The sequence below is a fragment of the Schistocerca cancellata genome, chromosome 1, assembly GCF_023864275.1.
Source record: "Schistocerca cancellata isolate TAMUIC-IGC-003103 chromosome 1, iqSchCanc2.1, whole genome shotgun sequence".
In the NCBI taxonomy this organism is placed as follows: Eukaryota; Metazoa; Arthropoda; class Insecta; order Orthoptera; family Acrididae; genus Schistocerca; species Schistocerca cancellata.
Window position 1 is genome coordinate 1,103,742,487 of NC_064626.1, and position 20,285 is coordinate 1,103,762,771.

Genomic DNA, 20,285 nt, shown 5'->3' on the forward strand with positions numbered 1-20,285 from the left:
TTGTATTATTTATTACAATAACTTGTAATGCCTACATTAAAGGTTATATATGTCTAGTTAATAGTTCTGGTCGCCTTCTGGAATAAATCTAGCAGCGTAGGGTTCAGTGGATGTTAAGGGTTGTGTTACAAAGTTTACCATCATCTTATTTCACCCGTTTGGTGATCAGTTGCTTTTTTTAATTAACCTTCTCCATTGCTGTTTTACAGCAAATATCAAAACTTGTTTATATTGTTGCCATTCCTGGCGTGTAGGGCTTTCTGTCCAGATCACAGTGGCTTGCTTTTAAAACATTATCTGCTTCATCTGTATTTAATGGTGATTTGCTAAATTGTAACTCACTGAAAACAATATTATTTACACAGTTGTTTATTCCTTCATTAATAACAGGCCGGCCGGAGTGGCCGAGCGGTTAAAGGCGCTACAGTCTGGAACCGCACGACCGCTACGGTCGCAGGTTCGAATCCTGCCTCGGGCATGGATGTGTGTGATGTCCTTAGGTTAGTTAGGTTTAAGTAGTTCTAAGTTCTAGGGGACTTATAACCACAGCAGTTGAGTCCCATAGTGCTCAGAGCCATTAATAACGTGTGGTAATTTTATTTGTTGTTGGGTCTGGAATTACTGGTTTAAAGTAAATTGTGTGTATCTGTAAAAGGCAACCAATAGTAACTGATTACGGCCCCGTCCACAATCGTAATGGAATCCTGCCTTATCTTGACTACCGGGTTTCAGCCTTCTAGATTCCCACCCCGTCTCCCACATCCTCTCACACCGTCCTGACTCATAGCCGCCCCTCCCGGCACTGAGGCCACTATAATCTCTACAGTTTATACTGACAGATGATCAAGGGACCAAAAAAGAAAAGATATAATTAAAAACGGAGAGTTAGCGTAAGGATAGAATCTATATCAGCACCAGGACTAGTTCAGTTGAGAGCAGATTCAAAAGTGAAGCTGATTGTGAACTCGCTTGCATAGTCTATCACATACCCAGGACGCCGCTGCGGTAGTTAAAGGTGACGAGTATAACCCCGTGGTCGACGATGAAGTCTGGACCATACAGATTGGTGGAACTGGAGCCGCCCTGGAAGGCGCCACCGTAAATCATGAGCATGATGGGCAGATTGACACCGCCGGCGGGCGCATACACGTTGAGGTACAGGCAGTCCTCCGAGCTCTCCCCTGGCCACATCTGTGGGCACTGCAGCGGCTCCGACAGCGCGTCGCGCACGCCGCTCCAGTTGGATGGTGGCTGTGGCGCCTGCAACAGCGGCAACCCGCGTCTGTTTGTCGCGTCCAAACGTTACACTACACTTATCCTCACCCCAATCAAGATCTTTCATCACATCAATGGGAAAAACTAAATAATCGATTCTTCGCTTATAACTTTCGGGCTGATAGGTCGTGGTCGATGTATGAAACTTTCCCCCGACGTTTCGGGAGACATCCTTCGAGGTAAAGCGCTTTACCTTGGAGGATGTCTCCCGCAGTCGGAGACGAAATGTCAGAGGAGAGTTTTATACATCGATTACGACCTATCAGCCCGGAAGTTTTAAGTGAAGATAATACCGGCCGTGAAAGCCTATATTGTATGATTAAATTATCGACTGCCAACTTTAGAGCCATCATCACCACGGCAGAAAGAGGACGCCTGTTAGATGCCTCCACATCCAGGCCTTTTACATACTGTCGATCAAACCTTGGCAGCCCTGTTGTCAGCATCCAAAAGTTGGAGTAAACGGTTGGAGTAAACCAGTGGAAAACCATTCTGAACTTTCAGTGAGCAGTGAGCAGTACACCACTCTCAGCAGAGCACGTATTTCTTTTATAGTTAATAACAAAAAGGCGAGAACACGATCATCACATTAAGTTTAACGACCCTTCCGTGTGGCTTGTATTAACGGCTTATGGGATAATCTAATTTAAGAAGTTATTGAAATAAAGATTACTATTAACACTCTCAGCATCGGCAGAGGCCTCCAGCTCAGCGTGGTGTGGGGATGGAGAGGTTGCGAATTTGAAACAGGCACATCGAACACGGTGTCAATGTACGGCTATATATGATGACACTGCGGGCGCCAGTGACGTCACAACAGGCACCTAGTGTATAACGCCGTACCCATCAGCAAGCAACTCAGTTGAAAATGGCTAGTGAGGACTTAGTCTAAAGTTCGTGACATTTTAATCGTTTGACACCACTGGAAGCCCGAGACGTTTTTATGCAAAATATTTGGTGCACCCAGCACAGAAAGAACGAAGAAGTAAGGATATGTTCAAAGTATAATGATATTGACTGTAACTCGATTATATCTGTGCATTTGCCATTGTTTGTGGTTTTATCATAACTACGCGTTAAATACAGTTAAGCTGCGGGAGTTCCTTTCAAAGAGTGGCGGTCTCTTTGTTTTATGTGGCGGCATTGTATCGATAACTTCGGTCAAATAACTATATATTTATTTTTCAAGTAAAATTTGTGTAGATAATGATTATGTAATCCTGCAGTATCCAAAGACCGGATACTGCTGGTTTTGAATTACTTTTTGTGATTACAATATAAAATCAAAATGTTTGAAATACTTCATTTCATAAAATTAGTTTCGATAAATCCAAATTATTGTAATAATTATATATGAAAGAAGACTTAAAACGAAAATTGTTTTATTTGCCGACTCACAGAAATCGTATTCCATTACATTTGTACGTAAATTATACATTTTATATACTTTGTTCCGATAGTTTTGGAGCACTGTACTGTATCAGCACTGTACAAGGGAATGTGATAACGTAAAGTTGTGACTGAGCAAGGAGAGTGTAAGGATGTGCTAGAATTAAGTTATACAATTTCTGGTATTATTTGCCGAAAAAATTCAGAATAAATGGAAGTATTATTGAAAATCACCAGTTCCACAAGTTATATAAAAATCCGTAGAACCAAGGTATACATTGGATCAGCAATCGTACAGAGCATCGATCCAAAGACATAAGTAAAAGATGGGTTTCATTTCCAGCTCCTGAGTAACTATAAACGCTCTACAACGAAATCGTTATTTTGGAGTAAACTAAAAGTAAAATTTAAATCTGTCCAAGTTCTGTAGTCGAGAACTATGAGAGAAGAAGTGCTAATGCGATTACTTCTAATTGCACCTTTTTAATCATAGGTATTACGGAATGAAATTTTCACTCAGCAGTGAAGTTTGTGTGCTAATATGAAACAACCTGGCAGATTAAAACTGTGTGCCGCACCGAGACTCGAACTCGGGACGCTTGTCTTTTGAGGGCAATTTTAACCACTTGACACCGATGAAAGCCCTTGTACAGGACGTTGTTTACGTCGTGCTTATCTCCTTCATTTCCTACCTTCCGTCCACTGGCGCTATGCAGTGAACACACGGTTTGTCAACGTGAGTCAGTACGGTCGCAGGTTCGAATCCTGCCTCGCGCATGGGTGTATGTGATGTCCTTAGGTTCGTTAGGTTTAATTAGTTCTATGTTCTAGGGGACTGATGATCTCAGACGTTAAGTCCCATAGTGCTCAGAGCCATTTTTTGAACGTGAGTCAGTGTACAGCTGTATGCTTACTGTGCATTATATAGTGTTGTTAAGCTATGACTTCATGGAAATCTTGCTGATATTCATCTGTATTCTGGTGTAGCTCGCAGGAATGTCAGTGCTACTCGTTGGTTGTACGCAGAAAGATGCCCGACCAGACGATTTCCTAGAATTCCTTGTCTCTCCTAGTCGTGTGGCGGGTCGCCGCCGGATGCAAGTCTTGTAAGTAGGCTGTTTAGGTTTTCTTATTGGTAACGCCACGTAGCGCTCTGTATGAAAAATCACTGGCTGTGCTGTGTGCAGTCTGTGGCTAGTTTGCATTGTTGTCTGCCATTGTAGTGCTGGGCAGATGGATGTGAACAGCGCGTAGCGTTGAGCCGTTGGAGGTGAGCCGCCAGCAGTGGTGGATATGGGGAGAGAGATGGCGGAGTTTTGAAATTTGTAAGACTGGATGTCATGTACTGCTATATGCATTATGATTTTTGTACACTAGTAAGGTAAATACATTGTTTGTTCTCTATCTAAATCTTTCATTTGCTAACTATGCCTATTAGTAGTTAGTGCCTTCAGTAGTTTGAATCTTTTATTTAGCTGTATTGCAGTAGTTCGAGTAACGAAGATTTTTGGTGAGGTAAGTGATTTGTGAAAGGTATAGGTTAATGTTAGTCAGGGCCATTCTTTTGTAGGGATTTTTGGAAGTCAGATTGCGTTGCGCTAAAAATATTGTATGTCAGTTTAAACACAGTCATGAATAATTTTTCTAAGGGGACGTTTCAGTCTTTTCATGTGACGCCATTTAGGTGACTTGCTCGTCGTTGATGATGAAATGACGATGAGGTCAATACTGTACTCAATCCCCGAGCGGAGAACATCTCGGACCCGGCCGTGAATCGAACCCGAGCCACTTCCTCCCAGCTACCGCCCCATCTCTCTTACCAGCTGCGTTTGCAAGGTGATGGAATGTATGATTCATGCCTGGCTGGTGTGGTGGCTCGAGTCTCGCAGTTTACTGACCACTGCAGACTGTGGATTTCGAGTGTGGCGTTCTGCAGCTGAGTATCTCGTTACTTTGGCCACCCATGTCATGAATGGTTTTCTGCGGAAATCCCAGACTGTGGCCGTGTTTTACGATTTGGAGAAGACCTACAACACCTGCTGCAGAACCGGTATCCTCCATACTCTTTGCACGTGGGGCCTCCGTAGCCGCCTGCCATGTTTCCTTCAGGCATTTTTAAAAGACCGAGTTTTCAAGGTGCCTCTGGGTTCTGCTTGTCCGACACCTTTATAAGGGAAAACGGTGTGCCTCAGGGTTCCGTCCTGAGCGTTGTCCTCTTTGCTATCGACATTAACCCTATAATGGCCTGTCTCCCACAGAGCATCTCTGGCCCCCTTTTTGTTGACGATTTTGCCATCTATTGCACTTCTCCTCGGACCTGTCTCACTGTGCGGCGTCTTCGGCGATGTCTTGATCGTCTTTACTGCTGGAGCATCGACAATGGCTTTCGCTTTTCCACTGACAAAACCGTCTGAATGAATTTCTGGCGACGCAATTGATTTCTCCCACCACCTTTACATCTTGGGCCTGTTGCGCTTCCGTTCGTTGAAACTATGAAATTCCTGGGGCTCATGCTCAATAGGAGACTCTCTTGGCCCTCCCATGTGTCTTACATGGCAGTCCATTGTACGCAGTTCCTCAATATCCTGCGTGTCCTCAGTGGTACTTCCTGGATTGCCGATCGAACCACCCTCCTCCGTTTGTACCGGTCCTTTGTCCGTTCGAAACTCGACTATGGGTGCTTTTTTTATGCATCTGCACGCCCATCCCTCTTACGCCGTCTCAACACTATCCACCATCGTGGCATCCGTTTGGTCATGGGTGCCTTTTACACGAGACCGGTTGAGAGTCTGTATGCTGTAGCTGTTGAACTACCACCGTCCTACCGCCGTGACTTTCTTCTCAGCAGGTATGCAAGCCGTTTGTCTGCCATGCGTGGCCAGCCATCCTATGCCTCCTTCTTTAATGATTCCTTTGATCGTCAGTATGGGGTGCGTTCCTCTTCTATGTTACCTCCTGGAGTTCACTTTCAGCACTTGGTGCGGCGGCTTAACTTCACACTACCTGCAACTTTCCCGGTGGGTGTGAACCCTTTCACCACCTTGGCTTCGTGAAGCGGCCCGTGTTCACCTTTTCTTTTCCTAGGGACCCTACTCCAGCCTTGGTCTATCGCCTTCAGTTTCACGACCTTCGCACGGAACTTCGCGATAGAACCTCGGTATACAATGATGGCTCTCGGACTGACCGTGGAGTCGGGTGTGCCTTTGTCATTGCCAGTTGTGTCTTTCGACATCGGCTTCCGGCACACTGCTCAGTATTTACAGCCGAGCACTTCGCCCTATATCAAGCCACGGAGTACATCTGGCGACATAGCCTTTTCGATTGTGTCCTCTGCTCGACTCACTCAGCGCCCTTCAGTCTATGTGCGCTTTACACAGCCCATCCCTTAGTGCAGCGGGTCCAGGAAAACTATCACTTGCTCACTCTTGCTGGAGCGAGTGTCATGTTTCTGCGGGTCCCTGATCAAGTCGGTCTGCCAGCAAAAGAGGCTGCTGACACTGCTGCCAAGCCTGCAGTCCTCGTACCTCAGCCCGCGAGTTCCTATATTCCCTCTGACGGTCTATGTGTTGCCGTCTGTCAGGAGGTGGTATCCCTTTGGCATCGCCAATGGTCCTCGCTTCACAGGAATAAGCTCCGGCTTATTAAGCCTCTCCCAGTGACTTGGACTACCTCCTCTAGGCTCTCCCGCCTGGAGGACGTCATTTTAAGTAGGCTGCGTATTGGGCACTGCTTTTTTAGCCATCACTATTTGATAAGTGGCGCTACCCTACCACTTTGTACACATTGCTCCCAAGTTTTAACTGTCCGCCACTTCCTGACGAATTGCCCATATTTTAACCATTTACGTTCCCGCTTGGTTTTGCCGTCTGAGTTATCGGCCGTTTTAGCAAATGACGCTCGGGCTGTCGGCCGCGTGTTCCTTTTTATCCGCCAAAGTAATATGGTGAAGGCCATTTAATTCTTTGTTTTGGACCTTCGATTCTGTATGGTGTCCTTTTTTTAACGCTTTTTCCATGTTGTGTTTTTAGCTGTCTTCTATTACGTCCATTGGGACTGATTTATAGTCGTTTTCTAACGCCTCTCTGTCTTCGTGTTCTATAGTTTTCACTTGGGCGCTTTTGACACCAATTATTTTTTGCGCCCTAAAGCAAAACAAAACCAAACCAGCAGCATTCTGTACCGATTGTTAATCTACAAAAAGGATAGATAATAAAAATCCAGTTTGTATTACAAATCGATCTTCATACGATATCAGATACTACATGAAAAGTCTTCAATGTCAAAGACGCTTTGGTGGTACGTGCTCTTGTGTTGTCTCACTGAAATATCCGTAAGTTTTTTCGCTAGCCATTACTTCTCTGAAGAAAGGTTGCATAATTTCGAAGTAAATTAGTAACTTCCACGGGCGATGGCAATCTCATTCAAGTTTTTTAAGTGTACTTCAGCGTTTGCTCATAAAATACCAATATTCTAAAATAATAAGAAGATCCGACGTTTCGATCAGATTGTAGCTGCCGTCCTGAGGGTGTAAACTCGTAATCCGCAATATAATTCACAGTGTAATTACGACTCATAGTGGTTGCGTCCAGTGCTACGAGGTGTAGTGCGATGGTGGCGAGTAAAGCCAGTTAGACTTGGGTGGTGACAGGGGAGGGTAAGACAGTATCGGACACCGGACTGTACTGGACAAAAGCCGTTTCCAAGCTCTAGCGCTAAAGACAGCACCTGTTGCGCCACTGCAGTATGACCTGTGGCGGCACAGGACCTCAAGCGATTTTGAATCAAAACAACAATGCATTTCGGAGTGACAATATGTTATCTATTCCTAGTGAATTTTTCGGTTCATGAACTTAAATTTGCAGTGTTGTTTTTTTGTTCACAAGTATGTAATATTACATTTTTAACTTAAATTTGCAGTGTTGTTTTTTGTACACAAGTATGTAATATTACATTTTTATTGTATCTTTAGGTACAACTCATATTCTTTATGTTGCAGACTAAGACACTGTCTAGTCCAGGGCCGACCAAGAATTCCGCTCACGAGCCACAGCCTGGCATGCGTGCCGTAATGCAAAGTTTCAGTATTATTTATTTATTTTTGGCCCGATAAAGACGTAATATACTTTTTCTTCGGTACAAACTGTCCTTATATGGACAGACACAGGCAATACCGCAGACTCTCTCACTCAGGTTGTCACGTAATCCGTGCTTCCCACAGATATATCGATAGGCATGTTGTATTACTTTTGCTTCCTCATTATGGAGACGCGAAAACTCTGCCTGAGGACAGCAATGTAGGCGTCCTGGACAGTTTCAAAGTAAAAGGATTTGACATTAAAATGGGAATTACTTTGCAGATCCGTCGTTTCCATGCACAGGGGCGCTTTCAACGGAACGACAAATAGTCTCGAAAACAGATGTAAGGCAGTGTCCCCAAAATGCTTCGAGGACTATTCTTGAAATTCTTTAAAGGCCACTTAAAATTGTCAAGTCCACTTAAAATGCAGGGTCTACAATCCAATCCGGGTGTTCAATGTTTCGTACTTCTACACCTTTTTCCTTCATAGATTTGACAATAGTGAATTCTAAATCGAAAAATCGTTTCAGGCATGCCCTTTCACTTAACCAACGTGCATTGCAGTAATATACTCTACTGGCCATTAAAATTGCTACACCACGAAGATGACGTGCTACAGACGCGAAATTTAACCGACAGGAAGAAGGTGCTGTGGTATGCAAATGATTAGCTTTTCAGAGCATTCACACAAGGTTGGCGCCGGTGGCGACACCTACAACGTGCTGACACGAGGAAAGTTTCCAACCGACTTCTCATACACAAACAGCAGTTGACTGGCGTTGCCTGGTGAAACGTTGTTGTGATGCCTCGTGTAAGGAGGAGAAATGCGTACCATCAAGTTTCCGATTTTGATAAAGGTCGGATTGCGGATTATCGTATCGCGACATTGCTGCTCGCGTTGGTCGAGATCCAGTGACTGTTAGCAGAATATGGAATCGATGGGTTCAGGAAGGTAATACGGAACGCCGTGCTGGATCCCAACGGCCTCGTATCAACAGCAGTCGAGATGACAGGCATCTTATCCGCATGGCTGTAACGGATCATGCAGCCACGTCTCGATCCCTTAGTCAACATATGGGGACGTTTGCAAGACAACAACCGTCTGCACGAACAGTTCGACGACGTTTGCAGCAGCATGGACTATATACACTTGACGCTGCATCACAGACAGGATCGCCTGCAATTGTGTACTCAACGACATACCTGGGTGCACGAATGGCAAAACGTCATTTTTTAGGATGAATCCAGGTTCTGTTTACAGCATCATGATGGTCGCATTCGTGTTTGGCGACATCGCGGTGAATGGACATTGCAACCGTGTATTCGTCATCGCCGTACTGGCGTATCACCCGGCGTGATGGTATGGGGTGCCATTGGTTACACGTCTCTGTCACCTCTTGTTCGCATTGACGGCACTTTGAACAGTGGACGTTACATTTCAGATGTGTTACGACCCGTGACTCTACCCTTCATTCCATCCCTGCGAAACTCTATATTTCAGCAGGATAATGCACGACCGTATTTTGCAGGTCTTGTACGGGCCTTTCTGGATACAGAAAATGTTCGACTGCTGCCCTGGCCAGCACATTCTCCAGATCTCTCACCAATTGAAAACGTCTGGTCAATGGTGGCCGACAACTGGCTCGTCGCAATACGCCAGTCAATACTCTGATTAACTGTGGTATCGTGTTGAAGCTGCATGGGTAACTGTACCTGTACACGCCATCGAAGCTCTGTTTGACTCAATGCCCAGGTGTATCAAGGCCATTATTACGGCCAGAGGTGATTGTTCTCGGTAGTGTTTTCTCAGGATCTATGCAGCCAAATTGCGTGAAAATGTAATCACATGTCAGTTCTAGTATAATATATTTGTCCAATGAATACCCGTTTATCATCTGCATTTCTTCTTGGTGTAGAAATTTTAATGGCCAGTAGAGTATAAGGTCTTCATTTCTTCACGAACTGCATGCCTGTAACTTCAGCACAAAGCGCTTCTTGACGTTTAGAACAATTAATCCTGACTGTCGCTCGTTGTAATTTTTTGGGCTTTCATGTCAACTAAATCTTTAAATTCTTTCTGCACAATATTGTAATATCGTTTCGTAGCTTATCTTCAGTACCGTCACTTACGCAACTGCATTATATATATTGATAAATATATATCCTGTCATTCCCAATCATTTCTAAAGCCTTGTGACGATAAATCGCTAGACTGCCTGTTTTTGTTGAAACACCTTCTGAACGTGCGAGTGGCCTTCATACTACAAACAAAAAGCGAAGGCTAAACACCACCCACACCACGATTGTGCTGAACTGAAGACAGTTGTGCAGACCAAAAACTGTCGCACAGCAATAGTATATGAGATGCCGCGCTGCATCGAGTTGGCTACTTGCAGGAAGGAACGCCGCATGATATTCGGCACGCTGTGGCTGGCCCTGCTCTAGCCCATATAAAAACACTGAGAATGTTAAACTACCAGCAGTTATCTACGCTTTTATCGGATGATTTCGTGCAGTACTAGACAAACTTAGTATAAAAACTTAAATTTTTACGCTTCTTCTTTACCAAGCAGAGGGGGAGAAATAAGGACATAAATGGGATGAATTAACTTGAAAGAAGTCGTAGGAAAAGCCTGATTTACCATTTCTTGAAACGAGAATCAGAATTGTGAATGTGGAGTATTCAGAACCAATACTCAGTTCCAAGATGTTTTAATGGAAAACAAACATGTGACCATGAAACCTGACGAGAAAAAAACAATATTGTCCGGTGGTGTTAAAAATTTAGGTAGCCGGCTTTCCTAACTCTAGTGTAAAAATTTGCAGAGCAACTGAAAACAAGGCCTCGGTTAAGCAAGTCAAAAATGAAACGAAGTAAAGACTTTCACTGAGATTTTATGGAAAGATGTAACACTTACTTTATAATGGGTACGTAATATTCGGAATATGGTGCAATAAGTGAAGAAAACGAATCTCCACAGCCGTATCATCAAAGAAATTTATTTCGAACAACTAGTTTCGGCGCAAAACTCACGCCATCTTCGGGTTCATTATAATCAACAGAGTGGTCTCATTCCTTGGCCCGTGTATCGTATAATCCATATAATGCTAATTGTTGTGCATAGCATACGCCAGAAGTGTAAACAAGGGCCAAAATGAAAGTACTCTTTTGGTTTATAGTGGACCTGAAGAAGGAGTAAGTGTTGCGCGTAAACTAAACATTTGAAATAAATTTCTTTGATTATACGGCTGTGGTGGTACGTGTTCTTATGGCGTTTCGCTGACGTATCACAGTGTCACTCACCTGTTAGCAGTGTCCTCGTTTCCTATTGGCTAAGCAGAGCTTCACCATATATAGTAGCAAGAAATTTCCTTTGCTGTGATTGGCTAAAACACTCGTGCCAGAAGCTACCTTGCATCGCTAGAGAACTCCAGTTTCATTGATTGTAATACCAATCTAATGAAGATAGCTACGGCGATGGGTCGTGTATGGCTAGTCAAGGTGTAGAAATTAACAACTGTGAAGTAAATTAATTGTTTATTAAAGAGAATATCGGGTGACGCACGAAGTAATCGACCACGATTGTGATGGCAGTGGCCATTTGTTACGGAAAATCACATCATGAAACGTGTCGTGATCGGACGCAAATGTGACTACGAAGCTAATTTCAGGCGCGCAGAATAAATTTTAAGTACTGCCACGGACGATCAAAATTCTATATAAACCTGTAATCAAAGAGAGCAGAAATAATTTTGTTTGATCGCGGTGCTGTGGCAAAATTTACAGATCATAATAAAACATGGGATCCCATTGTCGTCCATGAGGAATGCCTCGCCAATATGCTGCCGATATGGCACTTTCCAACTGTTTTCATCGAACAGCGCTACAACAACTCAGAGGCCACCATCCGGTGCTATCATCTGCTGCGAGAAAGATATCTTGAGAAGATACCAGGTAGAAATCGTATAAAGAAACTTTGTGTGAGGTGTGACAGGCTTGCGAATCTCCAACCACAGCCCTCGCGTGTGCGATCTGTCTGATGAAATTCGAACTGGAGATTTGCTGGTTAGTACATATTTACTGGACGCAACTGCTTTTTATACACACATCAAAACAAGTGTTGCATCACCCTGTTTCCCATAACTACTGAATATAGACGTTGAATGTGGATATTGTATCTCAGACACAGTCCCTCTGACTGTTCAGAGATGTCACTAAACCCGCCCAAAAAATGGTTCAAATGGCTCTGAGCACTATGGGACTTAACATCTGTGGTCATTAGTCCCCTAGAACTTAGAACTACTTAAACCTAACTAACCTAAGGACATCACACATATCCATGCCCGAGGCAGGATTCGAACCTGCGACCGTAGCAGTCGCGCGGTTCCGGACTGCGCGCCTAGAACCGCTAGACCACCGCGGCCGGCTAAACCCGCCCAAAGATGTAAACAACCATGCATGAGCATCACCTATTAGATGGAGGGGGTCTGACAGCCGATCAGTTCCAGTCATTCCACCAGGAAGGAGGTACACGGCTCGTGTTGTCTATAGTTCAACCATACCTAGACGGTCACTACCGCGTCCGCATTGTTACTTTGTGCCAGGAAGGGCTCTCAACAAGGGAAGTGTCCAGGCGTCTCGGAGTGAACCAAAGAGATGTTGTTCGGACATGGAGGAGATACAGAGAGACAGGAATTGTCGATGACATGCCTCCCTCAGGCCGCCCAAGGACTACTACTGCAGTGGATGACCGCTACCAACGGATTATAGCTCGGAGGAACCCTGACAGCAACGCCACCATGTTGAATAATGATTTTTGTGCAGCCACAGGACATCGTGTTACGATTCAAACTGTGCGCAATAGGCTGGATGACGCGCAACTTCACTTCCATGTCCATGGCGATGTCCATCTTTGCAACCAGTACACGATGCAGCGCGGTACAGATGGGCCAACAACATGTCGAATGGACCGCTCAGGATTGGCATTACGTTCTCTTCACCGATGAGTGTCGCATATGCCTTCAACCAGACAATCGTCGGAGACGTGTTTGGAAGCAACCCGGTCAGGCTGAACGCCTTAGACACACTGTCCAGTGAGTGCAGCAATTTGGTGGTTCCTTCCTATTTGAGGTGGCATTATGTGGGGCCGACGTACGCCGCTGGCAATGGAAGGCGCCGTAACGGCTGTACGATACATGAATGTCATTTCCGACCGATAGTGCAGCCATATCGGCAGCATATTGGCGAGGCATTCCTCATGGACGACAATTCGCGCCCACATCGTGCACATCTTATGAATGACTTCCTTCAGGGTAACGACATCGCTCGACTAGAGTGGCCAGCATGTTCTCCTGGCATGAAGCCTATCGAACATGACTGTGATAGATTGAAAAGAGCAGTTTGTGGACAACGTGACCACCAACCACTCTGAGGAATCTACGCTGAATCGCCGGTCTATGGCGCCTTGTCACGGTCCGTGTGGCTGCCCCCGTCATAGGTTCGAGTCCTCCCTCGGGCATGGGTGTATGTGTGTTGTCCTTAGCGTAAGTTAGTTTAAGTTAGATTGAGTAGTGCGTAAGCTTAGGGAACGATGAACTCCGCAGTTTGGTCCCATGAGACCTTACCACAAATTTCCAATATCCAATTTCACCATTGAGGAGTGGGACAATCTGGACCAACAGTGCCTTGAGGAGCTTGTGGATAGTATGCCACGACGAATATAGGCATGCTTCAATACAAGAGGACGTGCTGCTGGGTATTAGAGGTACTGGTGTGAACAGCAATCTGGACCATCACCTCTGAAGGTCTCGCTGTATGGTGGTACAACATGCAATGTGAGGTTTTCATGAGCAATAAAAATGATTTTTATGTTGATCTTTATTCCAATTTTCTGTAGAGGTTCGGAAACTCTCGGAACCTAGGTGATGCAAACGTTTTTTTTATGTGTGTATGTAACATGAAAGTAAGAAAAAAAACTCGCAAGACGACTATAGAATAAACGAAGTAATGATTACCCTGAGCTATTGTTCTTGAGCTCTCGTGAAGACCCCGCGCTGCACAATGACAGGTTCTCACGTTTCACGAAACTTCGGGTGAAATGCTTCGAAACTTCGGGCGACGTGCTGTCCTGGCTTTTAAACAAAACCCTTCGTCAATCGATTGGTCTCTGTATGCTGAGATGACGTAATCTTCTCTTCGTCAACAAACTCTCTCTGTGACTTAATACAGCTCCTCTGAGCGCGAATATAAGCCGTATATTAGCTTAAACATTGACCTAAGGCACTTCTTTCACGCTTCCATTCATTCTGCGCGTAAATAAATAAAATATACTGCATATGTAATAACCTGTCCTGGTTGCTCTCGTAATGTATAAAATTTACAATTTTATGCGTTTCGGCTACTGAGACACGTACACTGGCTGTGTATTGATGTCCTCGTAATATGACGCTGAAGATGGCTTGATGTTGAAAGCGCAAAAAATAATAATGTTTATATAATTAAAAAGCGATCAGGACGTAGTATCGCATTATCTAGCGCAATTATTATCGCAGACACATTTAATTATTATGTGTCATTGATTGACAAAATATAGACATATAAGTTTCAGCCTTATTTCAGAACTACATCTGTCACACATTACGCATTCATTAATCATTCAGTTTTCCTAGCATTTCCAAATACATAAGACTAAACAGTTAAATAACTTTTGCAGTACTCACCCGAAAGCGGAGATCTCCGACCGGTGGCGCGGCATAAGGCACTCCGAAGAACCTGTTGTACTCTGTTCCAAGGATGCTAGTAGTGCGAACACCTCTCAGGAGGCCTTGTTCCACCTTTGCAAACACATCTGTCGCCTGAGAAACAACATAAAGGGCTGTTATTATCTGTTGTCTGTTTGCTCAGCTATAATGAAAACGTTTTACTTGATGACTAAAAGACTGGATCAGTTTCATTACTTAATTATTACGTACACAAAGTATTTTGCATAACTCTGCTGTTCAGTCGTTTACAAAAAAAGCATTAACGTCACACATTTCATGCATTTCCTACGAGTGCTATTTCTTTCACCGTCCGATCGGTCACGAAATTAAAACCATAGTGAAATTCCGTGAAGCCATGCGCATCTGCGTTGCACGATGGCTCTATTACGCTTCTCTATCGCGTCACGTCGCATATTTCAGTTCTGAGCACACAGTAAGTACGTAAAGATGGCTAACGTCTCCTGCCAAGTGTGAAGGCCTCCGAAGGCCTGATTTCCTGCAGTCTGTATAATAAGTGTCATACGTTTCCATCTTCACGACAAGTCTGCAAATTGTAGGTGCAGCAAAGATGCTCCTGCAACGTTTCCGATAAGAAGTTTTTGATAACCCGCCAAACAACCTGGACTTGTATTCCTCTGATTTTCACCTCTTCACTGACATGGACAGTTCACATACAGATACCGAGATCCAGACCAGCGTAGGGAATCGAGGAAAATCACATGCGACTGCTTTCTATGACGAGGATATTGGAAAGTTGGAACCATGCTACGACAAGTGTCTAAGTCGGAGCAGCGACTATGTAGAGGAGCAGATGGAAGATGTAGTTAAAACATTTTTTTATTTTCACTGTGGTTTCCATTTCATGACGGATCGGAAGTTGAAAAAAAGATAGCCCCCGTATTTCGTGCATAGGGTCATTTGGATACAAGATGTTCAAAAGAATATTAAAAATCAGATGCTACTTTCTATCAACACGAAGAAATACGAGTATTTGATACATGATTACTGAACAGGTATAGACGTAGTATGTAATTTGATAATTTTCTAATCCATGTTTTCCCAGTTTCCTCTGCATGTCGCTTCGGATATTGATGCTAATTAAGGAAAATAATTGTTTCTGAACTCATATTTAAGTAAATATGAGTTGAGAAACAATTATTTTCCTTATTTTATGGTGCTTTTCTGGGCAGAAAAAGAGAAATATGGGTGGAAATTATGCCATTGTAAATGCTTCAATAGGAATGAATGCAATTTCTGCACAACAGCTGAAGCTCAGCTTGTAGATATGACTTAAGACAACGTTTCTAAACATAATTTCAATAACATCCGACTGTAGAGTGGCACACTGGAGCCAGAGAACACACTATAAATTGGTATGGTGGTATGGCTGATGAACGGTATCGAGACGGTTTGTGCTTGAATCACAGACGTCGCTTATCACTCCCACAAATCGTCTGCAGTGACTCCATCGCCCTATCTTTCTTCTTTCACTCTGTTCACCAGCCATGTTTGCTGGGTACAACACATCGTAAGCGCTGCATTATACAGGATGTTTAAAAAGATATTCTTTTAGGAGATATGACAGCTTAAAACTAGAAAGAAGTCCTATAAACGTAAATCCGGAAACTTTTAGATATATGGCCCATTACGTTTTTGTCGAGAACCGTCATGCTGAGTAGTGTGGGCACTGCTCATTCCTCACTGGTTGCTTTTGTCACTGAACCACAATAATCAAATGTGGGCAAATGCAAATCTTGGAGCACTCGTGGAAATAAGGTAACAAAATCACTGTGCTATCAATATGTGGACAGGAATTATGAGTGTCAAGGCTAATAGGACCATAAATTTTACCAAACTATCTAAAATGTCCTTTTTATCGCCCTTTTCGATACGCCTAACTACACGCTCAGTTGTATAACATTACCCTAACGGAAAGACAACGTATGTGGCTTGTGCACGATAGTGCACCACCTCAATTACTAGGTACGCCTGATATGACTGTACCTGAAACAAAGGTTTAATGAACGATAGATTAGTTGAAGAGGACCAGCAGTATGGTCAACCCGTTCACCTGACCTTAATCATGTATATTTAGGGCTACGGTGACACTCAAATTTGATATGTTCGACACCCATCAACAATGTGCAGACGTTACAGCAGAATATGACCCAAATCATCCAGACGTGTTTGCAGGAGTTAGTGATTATTTGAGTGGGAGGGCCGATACATGTGTAAGGATGAGTGGTAACTACATTTGAGGGCCTCCTGTAATGTTAACAGACAGATAGCTATGTGGGTCAGAATGGCCCATATCTCAAAAAGTATTTGCTTCCGAGCAAATTTTATGACTTTTTTCTAACTGTGAAAGTACTACATCCTTCAAGAATGTGGGACGGTTGTTAAAAAAATATATCTTGTGTACATGTAAACCGTGCGCCGAAATCACTCCTAAACTGAGACGCTCTTGTCCATAGTCAACCTGCCGCACCCGCCGGTAGATTCCTCCGTGGATTTCGGTGTGCGCTTCCTGGGGCACTTTACCCATGAGGCAGTTCTTTGATCTTCGTGATTTTGATGGCGTTTCTGTATTTCTAAAACTACTGGTTATTTGCAAAAGAAATACTCTTAAAGAAACTAGACTCCATGCCTTATAAATAAAGGAAGACTAGTTATATGTTAAGAAATGGAACATGGCACACAGAACCAAAGAAGTGAATATTGACCTTCTGTTGCAGTGTATGTTGCATTGATCATTTGTGGAAAGATTCAGATTGTCATGATTATGACTTGTGTTTGGAACTAGGGGCCAAGAGGAACCAGCTATAGTTACCATCGCGTTTGACCAGTGACGTAATGGCAATGGTTACTGTGACGTCACTTCTTGGTGCGCATTTTGAACTGCATTTTTTGCAGAGTTGATTGTTGTGTTGTTTTCATTGATTTCGAGTAAATCGATATTTTTAAACTCTGTTGAGTATGAGAAACGAAATATTTCTGTTTCAGGGAAATTATGATATTCGGTAAATTTATCAGTCTTTTTTTTCTTTGCGATAAATATATACATTTTTTTCATTCATATTTTTTATCGTGGAAGGGTTTTTTAATTCAGTTTGTTTTATTTTTTTCGGTAAACAGCTGAACTTCTTTTTGTAATTAATGTTTTGATATACTCACTATACACACATGTATTCGTAATAGTGTTCTGCTGTCTCCATTTGAGATATAATGCTAGAGAGTATTTTTTGATACTAAATTTGAGTTCCTTACGACTAATTTCGTTTTAGTCTGTACTGTGTATTGAGAGTACCGCTGCAGCTACAGTACTTTCTTCCAGTGCTCGATTCGTTTTCTTTTCGATAAATATTTGTAGTTCTTTTTGTGTGATAACCGTTTCGATTTACTATTGACATAAATATATTCGGTCTCCATTTGAGCTAAGTAGCTCAAGGGTATTTTCAGATACTAGCTTCGATTTAGCTGCAACAAAAAACGTTTAGTTCGTACTGTGTGTCGTGATGCCCTTGTTTTTTACGGTACTCGATTCGTTTTATTTCCAAGTATAGTTTCTCTTATTTATGTGTTATTGATCATAATAGTTGTAATTTTTACTGTTTTCTCCCAGTGAAGTAAATTCTCGTCATAAAAACGGTCTGTGATTTTTATCTTTCAGAATATACCCAATGGTATCATATTATTGTCGGATGTTCACTGCGTCGCTGAGCAAAGCCAATGGCTAGTATCGCAAATTTCTCTTTTTCTTGGTCTACCCGTCGTTCGAGACGAACATGACCGATAGATTCATGAGACGTGGCAAATGATAGTGAATATATTTATACAGCGCTTCAGGTGGTATAAGTTGGCGGTAATGCGGACACAGATGAAGGTAAAAATTATGAGGGAACTCTTAAAGGTTTTCGTATTAAAACAATGTTCAGACAGGGTGATGGGCCGTCTCCGGTTGTGTTTGACTACAGAAAGATCATCCATTAAAGGGAAACAGAGCTGGAAATGAAAGGGCTTCTAAAGAGATCAACTGCCTTGCATTCGCGACGATCTAACACTGCTATATAGTAGGTAAATATACTAAAACAGCTACCAGAAAAGCATGACTCCATATTTCCTTTGAAAAGAGAGCATAACAAAAAACATATGAGTACCCCACCGCCTGCACACAGGACACGGTAAAACCTTCAAGGCCGGAAATGTCGTATTTGTTAAAATATTCCGGGCTGTTATGGCATGGTCGAAGGAATTTCATATTGATACCCAACATTTCGTCCCCGTCTACGGACAATATCTTGAAGGAAGGTTGTAGTTTTTTGAAGGGCTGATGTACACCCTGACATGCGTTAGGTTTCGGTATGAAATTCATTCGACCACGGTATAATACGCCGGACAAAGTCTGAGATATAAGCTTCAAATATATCGAGGAAATAGTGCAACAGAAAACTAGCGAAAGAGATGCTAATAACGTCAGCCGTCAAAAGATGGTCATTTTCACAGTAGATGTGCTTTATATAAGATAAAACCCCTTTTAAGGTGAACTAAACTGAAACATGATGATTAAAACAACTTGTATGCCAGTGAGTACGTCCGAATAAGGGGAATGTCGGAAACAAGACATGTCGAGAAATTAGAGAGAAATCCTGTTTATAGGTCCAATTATCGTGGATGAACAGTATAAATTACGTCAAAAAGAATAAATATTACATTAAGTATGTAAAGAAGACATATTTTACAGACATCTATTTCCAATTAGCGAGAAAAGGCTGACAAAATAGTTTTCCAAAATACTTGAAAACAGACTTAAACTTCCCAATAAATGTTTCAAGGAAGTGAGATACGAAATTGAAGAGATTGAATTACGTTCAGGAAATATCTCAGACCGGACAATGTATCAGTCAGTAATGGATAGCTTTAAAAGCTTCCATACCGGACAGGGATGGGCAGAGGAAAGAAGACAGGCTGCCAGAGAACGAATGTAAAGATCTGTATTGTTTACTAACGTGCTCTTTAACGGTCGTTATCGGACAAAAACAGTTCAAAATTTCAAGAATGAAGGTCATTTCTGTGAAGTTATACTACTGAAACAGCGAAATGACACATTCCAAAACGAAAAAAAGAACCTTCTCTCAGATTTTCAGTCAGTAGCAAAAGCGCAACAGTTTCTCTCGTGAGAGTTGATGCTTTAAAAATTATATCCTTCTAATAAATTCGTTCTGTCCAGCACTCGCCTTGTGTTCTTACTAGGACATATGCTGCTCCCACAGCTACCAGTGCGTGGTGTCCGGCTTGAGACTGTCTGGCTAGCCAGAGCGACTCCTTGTCTAAATGCGTAAATATAAACATGGGGTGAGTCACGGTGTACACTGCAATTGCCGGGTCACGCGGGCTCATGGTATGGAATCCAGACCACCACCCGGCCATCTCCACCGCTTGTACAACTACATTGCCGTTCATCACCATGTAGACAGCATGCAACAAACGTCAAACTGGCGTAAAGTGAACGACCTGCTTCGATATATAAATGATTAGCGTTTCAGTCCAACCACACAAAGCAGATATTAGTTCGCCTCCTACATCCTGTACACAGGGTGATTCAGACGCCCCTACAACTGGTGTTATGCAACTCGCGAGGCCTTCAAAAACAAAAACCACGCACGAAATTTTAATATTCTCTCGTTCGCTATGTGTCAACTATTAGACCTACAGATAAAATGTACAGAACCTCTTTGTAGGATATTTAATGTAGGTAAATTCTGTGCAGGGATACATTTCCGCT

The 20,285-nt window shown here is 43.0% G+C and overlaps 1 protein-coding gene across 1 annotated transcript in view; it reads right to left on the reverse strand.

Moving 5' to 3' along the window:
- Nucleotides 1-19,900, reverse strand: part of LOC126131110 (esterase B1-like) — a 50,105-nt gene extending 30,205 nt beyond the window's left edge. The window contains exons 1-3 of the mRNA XM_049915171.1: nucleotides 19,751-19,900; nucleotides 14,462-14,596; nucleotides 990-1,260 (exon numbers count right to left, since the gene is read on the reverse strand). Coding sequence (XP_049771128.1) covers nucleotides 990-1,260; nucleotides 14,462-14,596; nucleotides 19,751-19,900 — 556 coding nt within the window. The remainder of the gene's footprint in view (nucleotides 1-989; nucleotides 1,261-14,461; nucleotides 14,597-19,750) is intronic.
- Nucleotides 19,901-20,285: the final 385 nt, after the last annotated feature.